The 12,613-nt window shown below is 39.1% G+C and overlaps 1 protein-coding gene and 1 pseudogene across 1 annotated transcript in view; one reads left to right on the top strand and one right to left on the bottom strand.

Moving 5' to 3' along the window:
- The window catches only part of AP1AR (adaptor related protein complex 1 associated regulatory protein), a 40,192-nt gene extending 37,214 nt beyond the window's left edge, over positions 1-2,978 (bottom strand). The window contains exon 1 of the mRNA XM_008689434.2: positions 2,540-2,978. Within this exon, the coding sequence (XP_008687656.1) occupies positions 2,540-2,622 (83 nt within the window). The 5' untranslated portion in view covers positions 2,623-2,978. The remainder of the gene's footprint in view (positions 1-2,539) is intronic.
- Positions 2,979-8,120: 5,142 nt separating this feature from the next.
- LOC103661836 lies at positions 8,121-12,320 on the top strand (annotated as a pseudogene).
- The last annotated feature ends 293 nt before the right edge of the window (positions 12,321-12,613 follow it).

The following is a 12,613-nucleotide window of genomic DNA, read 5'->3' as shown; positions in this document are numbered from 1 at the left end:
CCCTCTAGAATGTGTTGGTAAACAAAACTCCCTACAGTGAGAAAGGATGACTCATTAGGATGTCTGAATTTTATTCCTTAAAGATATTTAACTCCCTCTGCTCTAATCCCCAAATAATTTTATTAGTAGCAAGGTTTCTGACATATCTCAACACTGATATTAATATTTTGACTACTGACAGATATTCTAGAATATAAAATCTAGAATTCTCTTATATTTTATAAACGAAAACATTAATTCTGGTTTTGAAACTGGATAGTGAAAACTGAGTGATCTGACTTTTGAGATGTCCTTGAGAAATCTGTCAGGCTCAGGCCCTAGATCATAACGCACCCTTGTGATGTCCAGCCTAAAACAGTCTTAAAAAGCCCAGGATTATTCTACCTGTGGCCACTACAGTGACAAATATAAATCAGATCAAGTCTTTGTGATTACCCCTGATTTTTTGCCCTCAGATGGACTATTAGTTAACTATCTAGATCTACACTTAAAAGAAAATCAGAATTACCAGGTGATTTTAAAAAAAGGAAAGTAACTAAAATGAGAGGCAAACTTTAACTTTATTCTGTAAATAACAATTAACTATATCCACCTGTCTCCGCATGCTTACTAGAAAGTCCTAAAACAATGTGGAAATTAATGTAAAACAGTAAGTTATTCAGAATATTCAAGTAAGGGAACTGTCCAAACCTATGTTTATGGACTGAAATAAAACAGTATCGATATCACTATTAATAAGGTTTTAGATGACAGTGTCCACACCCACAGACATTCACTGCTTCAACAAGATGTGTTTGTTCAAGTTTTGCCCCTAACAGAATACAGATAAAACTATAATGTTTTTATTGCGTATCTACAGACAATTAACACACTAATTCACTGATTTCTCTGAGCCCCTTCCCCATGCTGCCAACCTCACCTGCTCAAGGAATAAAATTTACAATTTTAATGCTACCCTCTAAGGAAAACATAATTAGTTTGCAAAATCACAACGAAAGAACAAAACAAAAATCCCAGATACCACAGTGTAGTCCAAAATCAAATACAAGTGATTTTTGCTTACCCAATGAGAGTATAAGACTCGATTTCTACAATTAGAATTTAACATGCTACAACACAACTACAAAGAAAATATTAACAAAGCCAGAGACTTTTGTGGCATCTAGTCCTTAGGGAAACCTATTGAAGCATACTTGACTACATAGGTGCACCTGCACACAAAAATTAAAAATAAATTAGATGATTCTCTCTGATGTGATAAAAACAGCTGTCATGTTCCCCTTTGACAGTAATAGCTCTTCTAGGCACAGAATCTTTAATTCCTTACGTTTCCATTCAGGGATAGTTAGTATACAATCTTGGTTACCTTCTAGCAGAGAGGAAACTCAATGAACACAATGAATCTGTGCCTGATGAACCAATGAATGAATCAAATATAGTATCTCTATCACCAAAACATCCTAATTATAAATCATGTGGCCTCAGTTTATGTATTCAGAATGCCTTATGACCTGATAATGTTGGTTGAATGAGAGAGATCCTGAAAATTTAGCAATCCGTACCATAAAGTGCAAAAAGTCTTACTCCTTAGGTAAAGTGGCTTGGTTCCGATTTTTCATTCTAAGTTTGAATTCCTAGGAAACATTTTACAACAACAAAGCCAACTTCAAAGGAATTTGTTCTAATTTTTTCAATACCCTAAGAAATAAAAAAACTCACAAAAATGGAATATTATGAAATTCTATTATTTTATAGATGGTGTGAGTAGAAAACCTATGCATGTCAGTTTTACATATACCAGTTTTAATCGAGAAGAAGGTTCAGAAGGACTGTTACTTCTCTAGTATTAACAGAGCTTATAGGTAGCACTCAGAGTACAGCATTCCTCTGGAAATAACCACAATATTAATACGGAAAAGCTACACACAGCTTCTCTTACTATCAATACCAAGAATCCGAAAGCCCACTGAAAACCCAGCAATTCGGCAAGTCTTCGTACGTGTCAAAGAGTTATTCAAAGTCTGGGACCTTACTTATTTTACTATAGCATCCAAATGACTTTTACTAAAATTCCCTCTGAGGCATCAACTTTTTGGAGCCAGATCCTCAGCGGCTCTGTGAGAGCCACAGGGAGGGTCAAATACAAAGCTACAACCTTTGGCATCAAGCCCAAACTCAACGTAGGGTGTGTCCGGGTTGTTGTGGAGCCCGTTCTACTGCCCTTTCGTAGGAGGGTGCCTCATGCTTCCCAGTATGATGCCCTCCATGACTCTTACCCCGCGTGACAGCGCGATCGGAGGGAGTCTTGCTGGAGGCGGCAAGAGCAACGCCAGCCCCCTTCTCTAGCTCTTTCCCTGGGAGGCCCGTCTCGACCAGGGCCTCCACTAGGACCACCAGCTCGACGCCCGTTAAGTGGTGAGGGCAGAGGGGCGCCCGGCCTATTCCAAGCCGTCGCAGCCGAGACAGTGAAGGGGGTTCCCCGCAAGGGGCCGAACAGGAGGAGCCAGTAGGAGCCCGGCCCTTCCCCCAGCGGGCTTACCCTCCACCGCCTCCTACACGTTGCAGCCGCCCCGCTTCCTTGCGGAGGAGCCCGAAGCACTGCGTCCAGCAGCAGTTCCCCATCGCATGCCGCCCAGGCGCCGCTGCTCCTCCTCCTCCCGCTCAAATCCCACACTCAGGCCCGGCAGCCGCATCCGCGCGGCACCAGCCGAATGAGGCTTCGGAGACCAAGGGCGGGCCAGCCGGAGCGCGGCGGCGTGAGGGGCTGAGGTGACAGGAGGGACAGGCGCTCCGAACAAAAGCAGCGGTTACTCCACCGGCCCCCGAGTCACCGCCGTTTGAGTGAGGAGTGTGAGGCTGCGGGCTTTGGACTCCCTCGCCGTCCGCATGGCCCCTCGCTCGCCTCCGGACCCCAACCTAGCACAAGTGACCGCCTCCAGCCCCTAAAGGAAGCCAGTCCGCGCGCCTTGCGCACCCAGGCCCCGCCCTCCCGTGCACCCTGGCCGACGCCTAGCTGCCGGCGCTGCCACACCCCCGGCCTCTCCCGGGCCCCAATAGGGCGCCCTCCCTCTGCGGCCCCGCCTCCTCCGGCCACTGGTTCTTACGTCACTTCCACAAGCTCCAGAGTCTGCAGCCTCTACCTTGCGGCTAGCTCAATTCCTGGTTGTGGGTGTTTGTTTCGTTGGACCTTGACCTGACTAGAAATCTCCTTTTCTCCTTGCATTTCCCGCCTCTGGCTCCTGAGCATTTCCTTGTGTCGCAACGGTCAAGGCTCAACCTTGGAACTTTGTACCTTGTGAGCGGCTTACCTAGAGCCCAAGGCCAGGAGTCATGGTATGAGAAGGGGCACTTAATCTGTGCACTGTGCGCTTAGGTTTTGTTAATACCGCACCGTAAGTGGCAAATAGAGTCAAGGGACTGATTGAAGTTTTCCACACACCAAGAATTTTTTCTCTTCTGGTCTCTAGTTTGCGTTTCTATCTCTATACTGTCAATATTGTGGAGAAACTTTTTAATGGCGATCTAGTGGCCTCTTTTTGTTTTGTTGAAAATCAGATCTTCAAATCATTTCGGATGGGTGGTTGTCGTCCAGAGGAAGTAAGAGGGCTAGGGTTTTTCAGGGACACCAGCCTTTCCGATCCAAGCGTGCTGCCCGGATCTGTAGTAGATGGGAAGAGATAGCTACCCAGACGCGACTTGGTCTGCATCCTCAAGTGCTCCTGTAAAACTCGGTTTTTGTAGTTGGCCTTAAAATCGAATATAAGGGGAAAAAATCGGATATAAGGCATGGTTTAATAAGCGCCCAGTCCTTTGGATAAAATGCCTTTTTAAAAATTGTGTCTATTTTTATAGCCTGTTTTAATTTAACCTAGGAAAATTGTTACATTTTAGAAAATTGTTTTTAATGAAAAAATGGTGAGCCATTCATTTTGTTTCCTGAATCTAGGCCGAACTGGATTTCAGTCTTAGCACTACTACCTAAATAATTTTGACCTTATTTGGGTCTTAGTCGTTTTTGTAACCAAGTGTATAAGAATATGTTTGGCCCAATAGTCTGTAATCAGTGAATGTTAGTGGGATGACTGAATGACTTCCTAAATAGCAACTACATTTTCTATCCCTCTTTCAGCCCCTAAAATCAAACAAATATATTCATGAAATAATCTTTAAAATTCAACTATTAAGCTATGAAGAAAGGTGTGGAATACTGTTCAGCAACAAAAAGGAACATACTATTGGTTACACACATATTAAATGAATCCTCAGAGGATTATATGGAATTGAAAAGCCAGTCTCAAAAGCTTTCATATTGCGTAATTCCATTTATATAAACATTCTAGAAATGACAAAATTATAGGAACAGAGAACAGATTACGTGGTTGCCAGGGGTCAGGGAGCAGGGAATGGAAACTTGTGGTGATGGAAAACCTGTATCTTGGTTGTATCAATGTCAGTGTCTTGTTTTTGATATTACATAACAGTTTTGCAAGATGTTACCATTGAGGAAAACTGGGTAAAGGGTATATGTGGCGATTTCTCTATTATTTTTCACAGTTGCGTGTGACACCACAATTACGGACACTGATGGATACTTTTTGCTATAGACATTCTTATAAACCCTTATTAAAAATAGATCTGAACTCCATTGAGGATATGGACGATCCTCGGAATCAGTAGAAATGATTAAAACATTTAAAAATTGACTTAACTAATCAAAACAAAGTAAATTAAAACACAAAGAGAAGTCCTTGTTCGCTTGTCAGGTCGACAAAAATTTACAAATGAAATGTTCAGTTTTTGCAAGGGGACAGTGAAATAGTATTCTCCTGAACTGGGGATAGTGAAATTCATTCTGAAAAATCGTTTGGAAATATTTGTCAGGAGCCAGAAACAAACTTACTGCTCAGTAATTGAAAGATGGCTAAATTTGCTGGTATGGTCTTAAAATATTACACAACCATCTGAAATATATTTTGAAAAAGCTTTAATAGCATGGCAAAATGCTGCTGAATAATATAAAAAATCAGGATAGAGAATTATATATATTGTGTGTTCCAAGTCATGTTTAAAACAAAGCATATGCATTCGTAAGTACACATATACATTCTTTCTTACGTATATTCCTAGGGGAAAATAAAAGCTAGTTGGTAAATAACAATATTAATAATATTATATCAAGAATGTGGATTTGGGGAGTTTTTTTTTTCTTTGTATTTTCTCAGTTTTTTAAATTATCAAGAAAAAAATTTTTTAAAGATTTTATTTATTTATTTGACAGAGAGAGAGCACAAGGAGGGGGAGTGGTAGGCAAAGGGAGACAGACAAGCAGGCTGCCCACCAAGCAGGGAGCCTGATGTGGGGCTCGATACCAGGACCCTGGGGGAAGGATAAATTGATAGCCAGCTTAATTAAGTTTGATAACAAATGCAGACATTTAGAAAGTGATGAGGATTTAAATGTGGGTGGATTCTAATAAATTGAGTTGAGCTACTTAATTTTTTTCTAGAAATGTGTTAAATTATGAAGCTAATATAAGCAGTTACTGGAATTTATCATGCAATTTTTCACCAAATATGACATCAAGAATCTTATCTTCGTTGCAATGTAGCTTTAAAAGTTTGTGAACATTCAGTTGAATGATCTGCTATTAGTTAAGCAGAATTAGCAGGGAGAAACCGTATAACTGGAAGGGATATTTGTAAAGCAGATGAACTCCTTCATTTTACAGATAAGAAAGAGGACTTCTAGAAGAATTACATAATTTGCCCAGAGTCGCACACTGAATTAAAGGCATAAGATGAAGAAAACCCAGGTCTCTGGACAACAAGGCTTGTTGTGCTTCTGCCATGACACAGTATTGTGTCACTAATCCTGCATTTGGGCGTGGTTATGAAATCAGTAAAGACAATAGTCAAGTATATTCCGGTAAGATTTATATGTTAATTATCACAGCTAGAGCATTCATTTATATGGCAGTTTGCCAGGTAGACTATTCAATTTACCAGTAAGAGACAGAGATTACCTACAGTGATGGCCACTTAATATCAGCTTGCTAGAGACCCCTTCTATCCACCTTCCAGGTAGCAGGAACTCTTCCTTCCCCATGCCTTGCAAAGTTCCTTTCTCTCTAGTGGTTTATTCTGAAATCAAATGAAGAGTTTTTCTCATGGATACTCTGGAGTCAGTCAGCATGCAATCTGTACCTCTTATCTCCTGGATTATGTGGTTCCAAATATGAATCTCTGCTCAGAGTTCCTCTGTTGGCTACTAATCACTTTTTGTTGTCTTGAGATCAGTTGCTACAATCATGTTTTTCTGGGGGTTAGGAAGTTCCTGCAAGGGAAAGAATTCTGTGCTCTCCATTACCACAGTGGTCCAAGAATGGACATAAATTCATTCTTTTAATTCAGTGGAGCAGGTTACTAGATCCAATGGCTATAAGGTATAGATAATGAGATAATAAAATTTACCTGATGGGTTTGTTGTCAGGATAAATGATAAAGCATTTAATTGAGAGCTTAGTATAATATTAAAAGCAAGTGCTTAGTATAGTATGATTACACTTTAATTTCTATAATGTACTATATATACCATACTAGAATTACCTATAATACATAATACCCTAAATATAATATAAATATTAGCTGTTTTTTTAAATTGTCCGCAGATTGAAGGAGATGTTCATCAAGTTATTTTTTCCTTTGGAGCTGTATCTCTAGCATCCTGTATCTCTAGCATCCTATGAAAAACACTAAGTTTTTAAAAATTCTACCTCTTTGACATACATTCAGACATACTTCACACCACTGCTTGAAGTCGGGCTCTAACAAAGTGTGGCCTACAGAGAAGAAAGTATTCTCCATCTCTCAGGCCTTGTCTGTCCCATGATCTGCCTCTTTTCGGGATGATTGAAAGTAAGATTATTCACTGATTTATGGGGAGACTTCACCCCTACCAACTAGAAGTATTTGTCTTGGGAACCAAATAGAACATTCTCTTCATGATATAATAATCCAGTATCATTATGATTCCTAAAGTCTTATATATTCAGTCTTAAGTAATATACAATAGTCCAGTCCAGGTTTAACTTGATTAGGCATTGCCTAGTTCTTTTGTACATATTTATGTACATTATAAAGTGAAAATTTAGGTGCACTAAGGCTGGCTGCAGCAACTTAGTGCTCAACAATGGCTCAACGAGAACATATTTCCATGAGAATAACACTTTGCAGGCACATCATAGCTTAATTTCATGCTTAAAAACCAAACATTTCTCCAAAAAAAAAGTCCAAGTGAACCAACTCTGCCTACAATGCAAACCTTTGTGTTGTTATACAGAGTGGTTTAGCTCTTATTTAAAAATCGCTGCTCTCAATGCCTTTTATTTCTGCAATGGTCTTTTACTTTACATTTGTATAACTAAATAGCTCAATGGAACATTTAAGCGATTTTCCAAGAACAAAGACATGCAAAGATGTGCTAAAGAGAAAAGAGAAAGTCAAGAGGAAATTACTTAATTTCAGCCAAGGGAAAGTCAAGAGGAAATAACTTAATTCTTGGCTGAATCACCAGTGCCCCAATTCTTCTGACTTTTGGGTATGTGATGAGCTTCATCAGCGGGTCAGTGTCTATGAGTACAATGCACATTAAGTGGTTTGCTTTCTTTTCTGCTCACCCTACATTTACATTTCACAAACAGAGGAACTAATAAGAACAGCTATATAATTCATATGGAGTGCTTCCACTGGGCAGAGTTTGTTCCAGAACTGTCTTGCCTGGTCAGAAACTGAATTAGTAATTTTTTTTTTTAAAAGATTTTATTTACTTATTTGACAGAGAGACAGCCAGAGAGAGAGGGAACACAAGCAGGGGGAGTGGAAGAGGAAGAAGCAGGCTCCCAGCTGAGGAGCCTGATGTGGGGCTCGATTCCAGAGCACCGGGATCACGCCCTGAGCCGAAGGGAGACGCTTAACGACTGCGCTACCCGGGCGCCCCTGAATTAGTAATTTGAGCCAGGAACATTGGAAATTATTAAATAGGTAAATGGTGCTTAACGCTAGAAGGAAACTAAGGTCTGACAGGTGTAGCTACTGCTAGGCGCAGTCATCACCCTAGGACTGATGGAAAGTAAACAGAAGAGGAATTTAGACATTTACATGACAGCCCTACAAGTACATATTCAGACCTCTGAGAAGACTGTGGATGCCATAGAAATCTGCTCTGCCACTTTGGTTACGGAGAAGCTAGATGGGAGATATCTGCCTGCGAACCCCCTTCTATGGACTCGGGGGCACTTAACCACGGGAGCAGGAGGGCTGGGGCCGCTGTGGTAAACACTGCCAGGACTCTTCGCTGCTGATCCATTTGCCATCATATGGAGAACGAAGTAGCAAAAAAAGAATTAAGTTGCTTTTTCAAGTCTTGTACTGTCCCTTCAGTACCCTTATTGGGAAATCTCAACATAGAACCTGCTAGCAAAAGAGAAAGTATTCTGCTGAGTCAAGTTCTAGCATCAGAAAGTAGGGGTAGGAAGGGTAGGAGATAAAAAGCAAATTTGTTAATATTCATATGATCTGGATTAGAAAATAAATGTTCTCTTTCTACCAAGGAATTGGGATTTACAATAACCTTAACCTTGGAACCCCAGACTAAGAAATTAACATAAAAAGTGGTTTTGAGGCATCGATACTCTTGAGATTTGTTGCAAAGCAAAAACAATCGGTGGAGGGGAGGAGGAGACACACATACTTTCCATCTAGGTTGCACAGGATTTCCATAGATCAAAAACCACGTTGAAAATGAGCCTGAAAACATATATTACAAACAAACTACCATGACACAAAGCAGAGCAGACACATGGAATAGCAGAGAAAACAATAACAACAACAATACCTGGATTTTATAGACCAAATATAAACAATCAGACACTATAAAATAAGCATGTTTAAAATAGTTAATGTCATAAAAAGGAAAACAAGAAAATATGAAAGAAGAGTTAATTGAAACAACTAATAGAAATGAAAAAAAAAGACATTGAAAGTAAATATTAATGATTTCTGCTTCCAATTAAAATATAGGACATGAGGGGCGCCTGGGTGGCACAGCGGTTAAGCGTCTGCCTTCGGCTCAGGGCGTGATCCCGGCGTTATGGGATCAAGCCCCACAGCAGGCTCCTCCGCTATGAGCCTGCTTCTTCCTCTCCCACTCCCCCTGCTTGTGTTCTCTCTCTCGCTGGCTGTCTCTATCTCTGTCAAATAAATAAATAAATAAATAAAATCTTTAAAAAAATATATATATATATATGGGACATGAAAGGCACATGGTAACAAAAACATTAACAAAATTAAAATCTTTTTTTTATGAGATCAGCAAGGTACAATAAACAGAAGAAAGCCTAAATGAACTAATATTCAGAAAGAAATGATATATTCATAAATAAACAGCTTCCTACTTGGGAGTAGGCACCTGTTTGAAATATGGGCAGATAAAGAATTGACCCACCAAAGATGGAGGTCAGGAGAAATCAACCAAGGTTTAGACAGCAGTGTGGGTTTGTGGGAGACAGTGGAATCTGGAAGAAGACTATAGTAGATTGAGTTTTCAAAAAATGGCCTCAACAATATCTTCCATCCTACATTCTGTTCCCTACAAAGCGACATTGACATCCTCCCGTCAAGTGGTAGTATCCATGATCCCTCTTGAATCTGGTCAAGTTTCAACAATAGTGGAAACTGTGAATTTTGAGGCTAAATCATAAAGGTGATACAGTTCTCTCTGGCCTTCTTGGGACATATGATTTTGCAACCCTTGAGTGCAGTGTAAGGAGTTCATATGTGACATGATGTGTGGGGATGGTCTGGGTCATCCCAGGTAGAGTTCCCAGACAACGGTTGATATCAACCAGCATGCCTGTGATTAGACCCACCTCAAGATAATTCTTGTTTCTTGCCATTGGTTACCTCCAGCCAGATCCACATAATACTTTTTTTTTTTTTTTTAATTTTAAGTAGGCTCTATATCCAGTGTGGAGCCCAACGTGGGGTTTGAACTCATGGTCCTGAAATCAAGACCTGAGCAGAGGTCAAGAGTCAGACACTTAACTGACTGAGCCACCCAGGCACCCCCCCCATAATAAAATATTTTTATTTCAAATATTACTGTTTTTTTTTTTAAGACTTTATTTGAGAGAGAGAGTGCACATGAGCAGTGGGGAGAGGCAGAGGGAGAGGCAGAGGCAGACTCCCTGCTGACCAGGGAGCCTGACACAGAGCTGGATCCCAGGAGCCTAGGATCATGACCTGAGCCAAAGGCAGATGGTTAACTGCCTGAGCCACCCAGGCACCCCTCAAATATTATCATTTTGTTTCAACTCAGACATCTTCATTTCAGATGTTTAAACTGTTAAATTTGGGGAAATATGTGATGAAGCCATAGATAACCAGAATAAGCTCCAGATTTGAAAATAAATTATTTTGACAATTCTCTCTCCACATGCCACTCACACCCAAATATTGCCAAGAAAGCAGCAATGGAAGAAAGGCTGGACAACCACAATAGACTATACATTTCTCTGCATCTTTGCAATGTTTGGGTTCTAAGTCCCCTGCTAGAGTTGAATCTGAAGATGAGCCAAATTTACCTGAAAGTAACCTGACCTACTCCCTGCTCAAATACTAAGAAAAAAAAATCGTCATCATCATCATCAAAGGCTAATTACACTTGAGTTAAAAAAAATATATATATGGCTTGACTCTGTTCAATGTGACTCTTGGAAGAATCTGAATAATCATTCTCACCATAGCTGAGGAAAGGGCTTATACTCTGGGAAAAATAAAAACAGAACAAAAAATGTGCTTTGGCTTCACTGTTGTTTTACATATAATCTCTATAAATTAATTTTTTAATGGAGATGGAAATAAAAATGGGACCTATAATCAAGAAAAAGACAACAATAAAAGCAAACCTAGAGAAGATAACCCATTTATTAGAATTTATAGAGAACTGTAGTACAACAACTATAAATATGTGCAAGCATATACAAGAACATATGGACATAATAAATAGAAATACATGGTATTTCAGGAAAGAAATAGAAACATTAAGAAGAAGCAAACAAATTTTAGAACTTAAAATTGTATTGAAAAATACAATATCAGAAATAAATTATCAGTTAGGCTTAACAGCGGGTTTGATAGATGAAAGGATTATTGAATTTACAAACAGTTCAGTTGAAATTAATCCAGAGAGAAAAAGGATTAAGAAAAAATATGTGTCGTTAGCTTATGAGATAATATCAAGTGGCCCAACATACTTGTATGATTTAGTTTCAATAGGGGTAGAAAGAGAGAATTGGATAGAAAAAGTACTCAAAGAACAAATAATGGCAAAAAAAATTATTTACATTTGACAAAAACAAAACAAAACACAACCAAACATGGACCCCTAAATCTCAATAAATCCTAAAAATGAAAAATAAGAATTTACACCTAGGCATATCATAATCAAATTGTGGAAAATGAAAGATAAAGAGGAAATCCCCCAAAAAAGAAAAAAAGAAAAAAAAAACCATCTTGGGGAGAAAGAAGACATTACAGGGAACAACAATAAAAACTCCACCTGACCTCCCATTAGAATAAATGCAAGCCAAAGAATGATATTTTTAAAGGGCAGAGAGAAAAAAAGAAAGAAAGAAAGAAAACAATTGTCAACCTAAAATTCTACATTTCGGGGAATTAACTTTCAGAAATGAGGCAAAATATGGACATTTTCTAGTAAATACTGAGAGAATTCAATACAACAGATTTTTACTACAAAAAAAATGCTAAAGTGGTTCATCCTCAGTGTAGGGATTGCTTAGGGCTGGGCCTTGCAGATTTGGGTTTTTCTTCTCTTGGACAGGAGGCCTCTGTCAGCCATATTACGCCAGATCATTGGTCAGGTCAAGAAGCCTCTGAGCTTGATCCCCCTTTTAGTATTTATTGGGGCAGGAGGTACTGAAACAGTGCTGTATGTCTTGTGCCTGGCATTGTTCAATTCAGATGTCAGTTGGGATAGGAAGAATAACCTAGAACCCTGGAACAAACTGGGTCCCAATGATCAACACATGTTCTACCAGTGAATGTAGATCACAGAAAACCGAAGAAAGAAGGTCCAGACTTCTAAATGAAACATTTCACTATAAAGCTGCTTAGAATGAAGGTCGTCCAGAAGCCATCTGCACAGTTTTCCACTTATCCAGGAAATATTTCCCCTCTAAATGCACGAAATCATATTGGTGTATTGTGTTGGGGTTTACACTGAAAAATAAATATCTGAAACTTCATGTGTGTCACTATTTAATGCTAAAAATCTGCTCTGAACTTTATAACTAGGGTATAAGAAATAGACTTGAAATTTAAGGAAAAAAATATTAAAGCAAGCTCATCAGGCTGCGTGAAAATGAAACCAAATGGATACTCAGATTTACAAAAAAGAATGAAGAGCAGTAGAAATTTATATAAATATAAGTACTATTTTATTTTAATTTTTAAAAAACAGTTGACCTTATAAAGCAAAAATAAAAAAACCCAATATATTGTAGGAGTTGTAGCATGAAAAGTGAAGTATATAACAG

The sequence above is a fragment of the Ursus maritimus genome, unplaced genomic scaffold, assembly GCF_017311325.1.
Source record: "Ursus maritimus isolate PB19 unplaced genomic scaffold, ASM1731132v1 scaffold_11, whole genome shotgun sequence".
Lineage (NCBI taxonomy): Eukaryota > Metazoa > Chordata > Mammalia > Carnivora > Ursidae > Ursus > Ursus maritimus.
Note: the sequence above shows the minus strand (reverse complement) of the source record. Positions and strands in the feature narration are given on the sequence as shown.